This window comes from Pteropus alecto, unplaced genomic scaffold (assembly GCF_000325575.1).
Source record: "Pteropus alecto unplaced genomic scaffold, ASM32557v1 scaffold114, whole genome shotgun sequence".
NCBI classification, from domain to species: Eukaryota; Metazoa; Chordata; class Mammalia; order Chiroptera; family Pteropodidae; genus Pteropus; species Pteropus alecto.
Window position 1 is genome coordinate 2769747 of NW_006435793.1, and position 11628 is coordinate 2781374.

General features: G+C 43.0%; 1 protein-coding gene across 1 annotated transcript in view; it reads left to right on the plus strand.

Annotated features, from left to right (window-relative positions):
- Positions 1-11628, plus strand: part of ANKS6 (ankyrin repeat and sterile alpha motif domain containing 6) — a gene marked incomplete at its 5' end in the record, with an annotated part of 44991 nt that overhangs the window by 30588 nt on the left and 2775 nt on the right. Inside the window, 2 exons of the mRNA XM_025046541.1 lie at positions 4402-4469; positions 6610-6726. Of these exons, the coding sequence (XP_024902309.1) occupies positions 4402-4469; positions 6610-6726 (185 nt within the window). The remainder of the gene's footprint in view (positions 1-4401; positions 4470-6609; positions 6727-11628) is intronic.

Here is an 11628-nt window from a genome sequence, read left to right on the forward strand (position 1 = left end):
TCTTTCCTCTTTGCCATGGTGACTTGGCAGGTGCTTTAAATGGCAGTAGCCACCCTAGGTCAGATTTATTTGAAACAAACAACATTTCTCTCCCCTTCCCTGATTCTACCTCGTATTTTTGTCTTCACCGTGTTTAAGATATGGTAAGCTCCCTCAAATACTTTTTGAATGTAGGTGAGTTTTGTTTTTATATACAAACATAGAAACCCTTAGAAATGTTTCCCCAACACCAGTTATGTACCATTCCCTGAACCTCGTACAAATCAATTCTTTCAGTTGCAAGTCATGGAATCTCCACTCAAACTGGTTTAAGCAAAAACAAAACCAAAAAAACTGATAATTTGTGGACTTATGTGATGGCAGTGTCTAGGGTGTGCCTCAGGTAGGTCTGGATCCAGGTGTCTTGGGACTGTTTCTATCCATATATCAAGTTCTCTCCAAGTGGTGGCAAAGATGCCCCTAGCAGCTTCTGGCTTACTTCCTTAGCCACCCCAGCAGAAGGAGTACCACTTTCTTGGTAGGTTCTGCAAAAGCCCAGGGGTAAAGGTCATTGGCCTGCCTTGGCTGTATTTATAACGACTTGGGTCATTTGCCAATCCTTGCCTACCTCTGTGTCTATGGGGGTGGAACGTGCTGTTGGCCAGGCCTAGGTCATGTGTCTTTGGAGCCTGAGTCTGGATCTGCCCTGCCCAAACCGTGTGTATTGGGAGAGGAAGAGAAGCAGCTCCTCAAAGGAAAATTAAAGTGCTCTTTCCAGAAAGAGGAGGAGGATGGATATTGGGCAAGCAAAAAGGAGATGTCTGTTGCAACCAGGAGAACTTTGGAACCTTCATGCTTGAATCACAAGCCCCTCCCACGGGGATGATGAGAAAAGGAAGATAGAGTGGACAGCAGGGCAGGAGCAGAGGCCCTGCAGTAAGTCCCCAGGAAAGATAAAGGGAGACGAACAGAAGAATGTTGTCTTTTAAAGCTGCCCTTTTGTGGCTTCTGGGAGTGGGGAGGCAGGGAAGGGGGCATGGAGCTTCGGCGAGAGATGGGGCCCAGGCAGATACAAATCAGGGAGTATGATAGATCAGAGAGGGGAGGAAAATCTCGTGTGTGTGAGCCTCACCCGTGCATTTGCGGGCACCTCCCTGCAACTGCTGGAAGGAAGTGCCGAGCAGGTTCCGCCCAGCAAGTGATAAGTTGAAGTCAACTGCACGGACTCTAGTCTGTCTCGAGTTGATAAATGCATGCCGCCATTGACATCCTCTTTATTTGGGAGCTGCTTTATTGTTTTGTGATATCTAGTACGATCATTTATAAAAGCTTCAGAAATTCACTAGCAACCCTATTCCTCCCTAACCGTGTTTTCTATGTCAAGTCTCAACTTTCCATTCATGAATTCTCCCTCCTCAGAGGCTTTTAGGAATCAAAACCCCTACGGTTCAGTTAGGTATTTGTACCCCACTCTTTTTTTTGACACATTCATTATTTTAAAAAGTTTATAGAGCCCTAGTTGGGATGAAAACAGAGGAGAACCTGACAACAATTTCTTTTTAGATTAATTTCTTTTGCTTAGAAAGCCTAGTTTTCCCTTCTGAAATTTCTGGGTCCTGAGGCAGTGGGACCCTTGTCATTTGGACATTAGATTGTCACAGGACAGAGGCTGTAGTCCATCCCCAAACAGTTATTCTTTATGGTATTTTTGTGGGAAATGTGTGGCCCCAATTGAGGACTGCATGCATGAGGCCTGTCACCTTCTCAGCCTCTCATTCTCTCCATGAAGGCTTCTAGGGCAAGCACTGGGTATTGTAACCTGTGCTGGGCATTAGGATAACTCACAGTCAGCCTGGGGAGTTAGATACATTCAACATAATCACATTAAATGAGTGTAACCCCAGGTGGGATGAGACCTATGTGATCAGCAAAGTACAGAGTGCCATGGCAGGCGTCACTGAAGAGTGGGCATTTGGGCTGGGCCACGAGGGCCGAGGAGAGATGGAGCAGTGGCGGGCCAGAGCTGATTATTACATCTATAGGAAATATATAAGCTGGTGGTTAAACAGCTGTTAAAAGTCAAATTACAACAATAAAATATTAAAAATAGACAAAAAAGGAAAAACAAAAAAAAATTACATGAACTTATATTAAATATAAAGGCATGTAGTATTTAAAGCAAAATTATTATTTGCTGATTTTAAGTGCATTTTACTAATATCTGTGCTCTTGAGATCATTTATATCTCCTTTTATCTGTATGGTAAGAATATTATGTAATGATGTATTACTTCTATGCATCTCTTCCCAATTCCACGTTCAGGAACGTTACATTGGTAGGTTGAAATCAGCTATGATGCGGGGGGGATGATATTTATACCATGGAAATCAGTGAACAGCAGCAGTCAGGACTTGAGTTATTGTTTTATAGATCATCTAGACATAATCTAGACAGCAATGAAGAGAATGTTATTTATGCAAGTTAAATGTAAAAGTGTCATGTCTGTAGCTGTTATATTGTGAATAGCACAAAAATTGAGAAAATATTCATCTAGGATTCGAAATCGTTTTCTGATTCAGCACATTTGCTCGCATGAAGTTTTAGTGTACGTCTTCGTTGTTTCATTTCATCTTACGTGTTCACGTAAACGGAGCTATCAGCTAGCCTTCGCGTTGGAACTGCACTCGTAGCTATGGGTATAGGAGTAAGGCAAAAATCAGTGAAAGAATTCAGTGAAATGCCTGAAATGCAATGAAGATATTGGCTACACGAAATTTATAATAGAGTATTGTATAATTTATTATTATATGTAAGTTGTATGTTACATATTTAAATCAGTAAAATCTGCAGTAAACTTATGTACCTACATAGGTGCATACATTTCCCCCCGAGATCCAATTGTTAAACATTTACTAGCACACCACTGTGGAGAGAGACTGCATGTGGAGGGAAAGGTTTGATGTCATGAAGGTTTGGTGTCGTGAAGCTACAATGGATTTTGTCTGCATTGGGACTTGATTCATTGGGCTGGGTCAGTTGTTTTCTCTGACCCCAGATTTCTTTGTTCATGGCCTTTACCCTAGAACTCATCACCAATGGGAGAAGTGCCAGAGCGGTATGCATAGCACAGGCCTGGTGGCCAGACCATGGGTTTGAATCCCTGCCCTGCCGTGGGTTAGCAACAAGACCCTCCCAAGATATGGTGCCCAACCTTTCTGTGCCTCGCTTTCTCATCTGTAAATGAAGATAGTAATAGGGTCTATCTCATAGAGTTGCCATAAAGAGCAAATGGGTCTTCCAGGACAAGTTACTGGATGGTGAGCAATGTGCATCAGCTGTCACCCTCTTCATTGTATCTTCCCAGCCACACAGAGCTCTTGCACAGCAGGGAACTTCCTGTCCTTGCATTCCCAGCATGTAGTAGGCACATTAGTAGCCATTGCTCAGTGAGTGAATAAAAGAAGGAACTCGGGCCTTCTACCCTCCAGTCTACTCTTCTGTGAACTGCTCCTACTGCCCCAGAATCTTTGCACTTACTGTTCCCTCTGCCTGATGCTGCCTGCTACCCTTTCCCTTGATATCTGCACATCTCGCTCCTTCATTTAGTGCTCAAATGTCACTTATAAAAGAGGCTTTCCCTGACCACTCTCTATAAAACAGCATCCTCCCATGCTCTGTTAGCCTGCCCCACGCATTTGTGTTCTTCGCTGCCTTTGGCCTATCAACCTGCTTATTGTCTGTTTTGGCCCCTGTAGAGTCTCTAATGCCTAGTCTGGTGTTTATACTTACTGAATATGTGAATAAATATTTCTTCAAGCCCCACAGATGCTGGTCTTGTTTCCTTTATTTACTCTTCCTGCTCCGATATCTTGATACCCCTGGTCTCCGCCCCTTTGGCTCTGCTGCTCTACTGAGATGCGTCCTTCCTTTGGGAAGCCCCTAGTCTCTGCACACTTGAGCCAAACTCTCTTTTCAAGCCCTGTTCTCTTCAGTTCCTTCTCTGAGTAGCTGAAGACTTGCTGGCATTATTAGCATATACTGCAGACGCAGTGGCCAGCAGTCAAGAAATCGTGGTTAAAAACTGTTCTAGGACAGAAGGCAGAGCTTTAGTCCCAGCATCTAGAATTCTGAGGACTTGGCTGCAGCTGTTAGAGAGTCAGCCTAACCATGAACGTCCCTGTCTTCTGTCTTTATAGCTCACCATGCACCTTTGGTTGATGCCTAGGGCCTGCCCTGAGGGGAGGAGTGTGGCCTCCAGCTTCACATGCAAGCACCCAGCTTAGATGTGCTTTCTGGGTTGGGCTTTCTTGTAGTATTTCATATGAAAAGAGATTACCACTGCTTTATGAAAGTTTGAAGATCACTCTTTTGATACATTTACTGTTCTAAAATGTGTTATTTTTACATCTTTCCCTCTTGAAGATGAACTGACTGGAATCCTTAAGAAATTATCACTTGAGAAATATCAGCCCATTTTTGAGGAGCAAGAGGTAAGGATGTTCTTTTTGAGTGTTAATTTAAATCATTGTAAAAAAAAAATGTCTAAATATGTGGATTTTCATTCTGCTAGTCTAGATTGATCTTTTTCGCTGAGACAGCTGAAGAAATAGAATTCATGTTCACATTTAATTCAGTTCATTACAGTGAAATCCTGGGGACCTTTTGTCGTAATAGAATTTTTGTAATTTTGAGCACTGTTCTCTCTCATAAAGTTTGTCTGGCAGCCTTTTAGGTTTAAAGTGGGTCAAAAGCAAATCCTAATGAATCTGTGTTAAATGTCTGGATGTAGAGTCTGTATTAATCTGAGTATTCCTATTTGCTTAACAGCACTCACAGTCACATATTTAAAATATTACTGTTCTGCAGTTTGGCATTTTCTCGAAATGATCAACATAGATTTACAGTATGACCCATCAATCCCACTCCTAGGTATACACCCAAAAGAGTTAAAAACATGTCTGTACACAGAAGTTCATAGCAGCACTATTCATAGTAGCCAAAAAGTGGAAACAACCCAAATGTCCATCAGCTGATGAATGGATAAACAAAACGTGTTATCTCTATACAATGGAATGTAACTTGGCATTAAAAAAGGAATGACGCACTGACACATGCGACGACATGGATGACTCTCAAAAACATGATGCTAAGTCAAAGAAGCTAAACGCAAAAAGCCACATATGCTACGATTCCATTTATATGAAGTGTCCAGAATAGGCAAATCTGTAGAGACAGAAAGTAGATTAGTGGTTGCCAGGGAATATGGGGAGGAGAGAATGGGGAGTGATTGCTAATAGGGATGAAAATGTTCTAAAATTGAGTATGGCGATGGTTGCACAACTCTGTACTAAAAATCATCGAATTGTACACTTTAAATGGATGAATCGTTTGGTTGGTAAATGATATCTCAATAAGCTGTTAAAAATTTTTCATTTTGTTCAAATAAATACAGTAGTAATCACAGGAATCACTCATTGTCCCTAAACAGCTTGAGATGCAATTGAGGAGTTTTTGTATTTTGGTTCAAGAAACAGACTGGGGTGCCGTGGCTTTCTTCCTTGGTTTGCTTTCTGCCCTATCTTTCCTGCCTCCTTGGCGTTTTGAACTTGAGCAGTGATTTTTCTTGTCAAGAAGATCTTTCCTGATTTTCTTGCTAATGGCTGCCTACTTCTGTTTTTTATGTTCTGTGCCTTCTGAGGAGCTGGCCATGGGGACTGGGTGTGGGGTCTCTGCCACAGGTCTGCGTGGTGGGGAATGGGGGGAGTCCTGCGGGGCCAGGGAACCGGTGGTTTCAGCCAAAACCATGTCACTTTTTCGTTCAGCCCCTCGGCATCTCATGAGCTGTAAAGCCCCAGAGGAGCTAGTTGTCGTAGAGGTGGGGGATGTCTGCATCTCGGAGAGAGCTTGGAGTTGGAGATCCTTCCCCACTGGCTCAAACCTGGTTCAAGATTTTTTTTTTTCAATCGAGGATTTTAAAGTGACTATTAAAAGAGAGAAGGAAAGATGGGGTGGGAGCTATTTCTCCCGGAGCTGAGGTGCGGGTGGGATGACAGAAATGTTAGGATTTCTCCCGTGGAAACCAAAGGCTGTATGGCTTTGAGGTGCCCTTATTCAGAGCCTTTCTCTGCCTCAGTTCTCCATGGCTCTTCTTTTCTTATTGCTTCTGCTTGTTTATTTTTTCACTCTGTCTCTCCACAGTCTGCATCTCTTGTCCTCTGGGGGGAGACATGGTGAGTACCACCATATACCCACATTTTTCTGTGCAGTGGCCGATATTGTTAAAAGTGTAGCAAAACTGGAATTCACTTTCTAATAGCAGGACTTGGATTTTTACCCCTCTAGCCACTCAGATTACTGCCTTGGAGACTTTCCTTACTTGTTTCATTGTCAGGGTCTTTTCAAAGTGTACCTACCTATCCTGAAAATCCCAGGGCTAGAGCTGAGGAGAGTTACTTCTTAATGCTGCTTTCAACTAAACTTTTAGCGTAAAGCCAGGAATTGGAAAGAGTCATAATTAATTCACTACTAATAAGCACTAATAGCTCATAATCATGATATTCCTGTTGTGGTTGGGAAAAAAGAGGTGTGGCATCAAGCAGATGGTAGCGAATCCCCCTTCTTTCTTCCCAGGTGGATATGGAGGCATTCCTCACGCTTACCGATGGTGACTTGAAGGAGCTGGGTATTAAGACAGATGGATCCAGGCAGCAGATTCTGGCAGCAATTTCTGAACTGAATGCAGGCAAGGTATTGTTCTCAATCTTTTTTTCTTTTTCTTTTTCTTTTCCTCCTGTTTCAAACAGCTGAGAGCTTCACTAGGATCTTAGGCCCTCAGTATTCCCAAGGACCTTTGGAGTCTAATTGCATGTCTGGCATATCTGGCAGAGGCTGACTCCGCTTGCATGCTTCTCACGACCAAGTGCTCACTGCCTCCCAGTGTAGCCTGTTCCTTTTCTCTTCCCGAAAGGTTGTTTCTTCTTAGATTGAGCTAAAATAGTCCCTCCAGTAATTTTAATCCACAGGGCTGGATTTTGCCCTCCAGAGCACAAAGGAAGCAAAGTCGTTGGTTAAGATGTGCCCTGGGGTCAGGCTGACCTGCCTTTGAATTGTAGTACCTCCACTTACTCGCTGTGTTTCCCTGGGCAAGTCATGAACCTCTCTGAGCCCTGCTTTCCTTGTCTGTAGGGTCGGGATGATGGCATTGTTACCAAGACTAAAATGCTTAGCAGAGCTCCTGGCACTGTTGCCAATAACAACGTCAATCACTGTTGTTATTGTTGGTATCCTGCATTTTTGTCTGATGTTAAATTTCCATGTCACCAGCTTTAAAGCTAAGGATTAGCAGTGCTCCCCCCACCCCCAGGCACACACACCAAAAGGCACACATGTGTGAAAAATCAGCAAGCAAAAAACATGAAAAGCAAATCACACTTTGCAGACATTAACTGTTTAATTGCCATTGGGCTAGTCACACTCCTTTGCCTTCTGCTTTTTTCCCTAATATGAGCTGGATATTTGTGTCTCATTCCAACTTGCTTATTTGTTGTTTTTTCACACTTTGCCTGACAGTGCCCCACTTGTTGCGCAGTAAGCCTTGTCTGGGATTTAGCCATTGTAAATACTACTGTAATGGACATCTCTGCCTCTTTTCTTTCTCTTCTGTTGTTTTGTTCCTCAGGCTGTGTTTCACAGTCCGAGGTTATGTCAGAGAGTGTGACTGGTTTTATGGTTCTTTCTATATATTGCTAGATATGCACAGACTTGTATAGACGTGTAGCGCCAACAGCAAATAAATATTCCTGTAGCACTTTATCATTCACAGGCCACTTTGTGTACATTTCCTCAATCTGGCTCAGTTGATCCTGAGGACCCTTCCTCCTCCTGGCCTCCAGAGGCCAGATGTGTGAGCCAAGGTGAGGATGGAGGTGGGGAAAGCTAGGCTTAGGCCAGAGAAGGTTCTAGATGTAGAGCCAGTGAGGACCGTGGAAGCGTGGGAGGACATGGAGCAGCTGGAAGTCCCTAGAGCCTGGTCTGGGCTTGGTAGCTGGTAACTACTAATGCTTCCGGAACCTCCCCTCTGCCCCTGGTGGCCCTGGCCTCCTTTGCCCAGGATCACAAAAGGAAGACAGACTGGACTAGTTGGAAAAATCTTAGGAAACTTAACTGGCATCATCATGGAGTGGACAGTGTGACATCTAGAGAAACTGGGATCCAAAGGAGAACATTTTTCTTAAAGTTTATATAGACTGGAAACTTTTTTTCATTTTTCTCTCGAATTCATCTCCCCACCCCACCCCCCAAACCCCTGCTCTATTTCTATAACAGTTCTGTATCCTATACTAAACGGCTCCATCTAGAGACACAGAAGTGACAGCTGTTGGTAGTTATCTTAGTTGGTTTGGGCTGCATAACAAAGTACCATAGGCTGGGTGGCTTGTAAACAAGAGAAATTTCTCACACTATGGAGTCTGGAAGCCTAAGAACAGGGTGCCAGCATGGTAAGTTGTGGTGTGGGTCTCCTTCCAAGCTACAGACTGTCAACTTCTCATGTACCCTCACATGGCAGAGAGCAGAGAGAAGCAAGCTCTCACCTGTTTCTTCTTATAGGGGCACCGATCCCATCACGGAAGCCCTACCCCCATGACCTCATCTAAGTATAACCACCTCCCAATCACTATCGCATTGTGGGTAGGGTTTCAACATAAGAACTTGGGGGACACAAACATTCAGTCCATAACAGTGGTCTTCCTCATGGAGGCCCCAGCTGACCAGCTCCCAGCTAAGAGACCCAGATGCTTCTGACATAACAAGCCATGGGGACTACTTAATCCCACCCATGTCCACCCATAGGCAGCATCCACCCTGCAAAGTCAGGCAATTCCACATAGAGATAGGTGCAAGAGGAAGGAGCGGGTCTAAACTAATCACTGGAAAAAAGAAAGGCCATGTTATTCTGTGGTAAATAGCACCAAAGTCCTATGGAAGTAAGAGCCATGTATCATAGTGTGTTGGAGAGCCAAGGCGTGGTTAGGAGAAATTTAATATTGCAAAAACAAGTTTATCTTCTGCTGTTCCACCTTAGGTTACCACTGCAACTATATGCTGGTTATTAGAGCAAAGAAGTCCTCAGGCTGAGATGGCTTCCAGGAGCTATTTGGATGCCCTGGGCCTTGACTGTTCTGGGCTGGACCTGCCTGACCTCGACTGCAAGGGCTTCTGCCTCTTTCTTGATTGCTAGAAGGCGTGCACTTTCCTTTCTAACATTCATCCTTTTTCTTTCACAACCCAGTCTTGGCCAGGAGAGTACTTGTTGTGGCTCAAATACTCTGTACACCTTTGAGAACCCAGACCAGGACATGTGAGAGAAGGGAGGCCCAGCTTTCTTTGTCCACCAGTGTCTTCCTAGCTGTGGTCCACAGCATGCTGGAGGGTAGTGGAATCAATTTAGTGGTTCACGAGCAGCATTTTGAAAAACAGTAGAAAACAACATTCTTTGCAGGTTGGAAGGGTAAAATTTGTTTTTGTTGTACATATTTATGTGTAATGGGGTTGCGATATAAAATATTTCTTACAAAGTCAAAAAAAAGTTTGAACGTTTTTAACTTAAATTAAAAAATATATATATTAACTGAAAACCTGGTTCAGCCCTAAAAAAAAATTCAGTAAGGCACCATTGACCCTCAGCCTGCAAGCCATGTAACTTCTGCATAAACCCATTCTAGTATGCAAGTTGTGATATGTTTGCAAGTCTGCTTATTGGTTTCTTAGTTTCACACAGTTTTATGTATGTTGGAGAAGGTTACCCAGAAATAATGACCTTCATTTCACCTTTAGCTGGTCCTAAGCCATTGATTGATTCTTTCTATTCCCACTTTTTGTGATTATCAAAGCAGTGCATATTCATTTTACTAAATCTGCACAGTACCGAAAAGGTGAATTTTCAAAGAAATCACGATCCAACCACCCAGAGGCCAATGCTGTTCACATTTGGGAAGATCACTCTGCAGTGTTTTGTGCCAAATGTTTTTCTTTATGTGGCTGAGATATATTTGGATATATAATTTTACAGCCTACTTTCTTCATTTAACATTAAATATATGCAGTTACCCATGTCATTAAGAGCTCATTTTAATATAGTAAATTTGCATGGATGTACTAAAATTATTTTTTTTAATTCCTACTTGTTGGATAAGTAGATATCCAAACTTTCTATAAATAGTGTTGCAGCGAGCAACTTTGTGTATAAGGCATTCTAGTTATCTGCTCAAATAGATGTTTAAAAGTAGAATTGCAGAGTCAGGGAGTCTAATTCAAGGTATATGTTATCACTTACTGAATTACTTTCCAGAAAAAGCCAATGAGCATCCCCACCAGCTGTGGGTGTGAGAGTTTGGTTTGTTTTTTCATTTTTATTAATATGAAAGGCAAAAAAGAAAAGTGCCTTATTTTAATTTGCATTTCTTTAACTATTAGCCTGAACACTTTTTTCTTCTTTGAATGGCCGTTTTTTCATTTTGAGTATTATCAGACAGGTGCTTTGAAACATAGGGGTTTTTAAAGGGCAATTATCATTATCATCTTCAATCAGTTGTGGATGCAGGACCAATTATGGTTTCCATCATCCACTGCTCCCACCTAAGGTTAGGAGGCAGAGAGTACTGGAACTCTGTCTGGCCCTGACCTCATTTCTCAGGCAATTAAGGCTAAGGCCGTGTTTAATAATGACTGCTGTCACCCCTCCTGTTTATTTTTTTCTTCCTCTACAGTTTGCACAGTGTCACCCTATTACATTATCTCAGGTCGAGCTTCAGCACAGCCCCAGCATGTAACATTATCCCCATTTTACAGACACGGATACTCTGAGCAGGGAGTCATGCCTGGGATGTCCCCACTAGTGAGCAGTGGAGTGGGCATTCATGGTCTTCTGACCCCATATCTGCTTCTCTGTCCTATGCCCTGCAGCCTTCAAGTTTCTGTTGGTGGGATTCTGACAGCATTTTTCTAGCTTATTTAAAATGACCTGGAAGGATTGGTCTGAAGGGAAACTAATCACTGCCCTCTCAGGTGTATGGAAGGCCACATCAGTGCTAGAGGTCACCACCTGGAGTCTGGAGAGGGACACCTCAGGGTGTGGGGAGTTCCTGAAATGAAAGAAGAGAAAGTATGAAGTCTGGGCTCATTCAATGGATTTTTTTTTTTCTTTTCACTCCTGGCAGAGAACAATCTGCCAGAGATTGTTCATTTTTAATTTGCTTTACATTTGACCACATTTACTTGGTTTTAAAAATATATGTTTAATCTACACTGCTGCCTTTTGAGGGCAGGACCTGTAGGCCTCCTGATGCCTACACAGGGTCCGATGCAGCTGCAACCATTTAGGGTACTATTATCATCCCCTTTTTATAGATGAGGAAACCAAAGCCCAGAGAGATGAAGTATCTTGCTCAAGATCACCCCACTAGTAAATGAGACAGATGGGATTTCAACCCAGGCTGTTTATTCCCATCTCTGTTCTTAACCTCTGTTCTATCACTGCCTCTTGGCCAGGTATTCAGTGAAGATGTTCTCTGTACTTAAAGGAACATCCACATCTCCCCCTCTTTTCCTATCTCACAATGTGTGTGCAAGGGGGGAAGGTGGGGGAGGTCT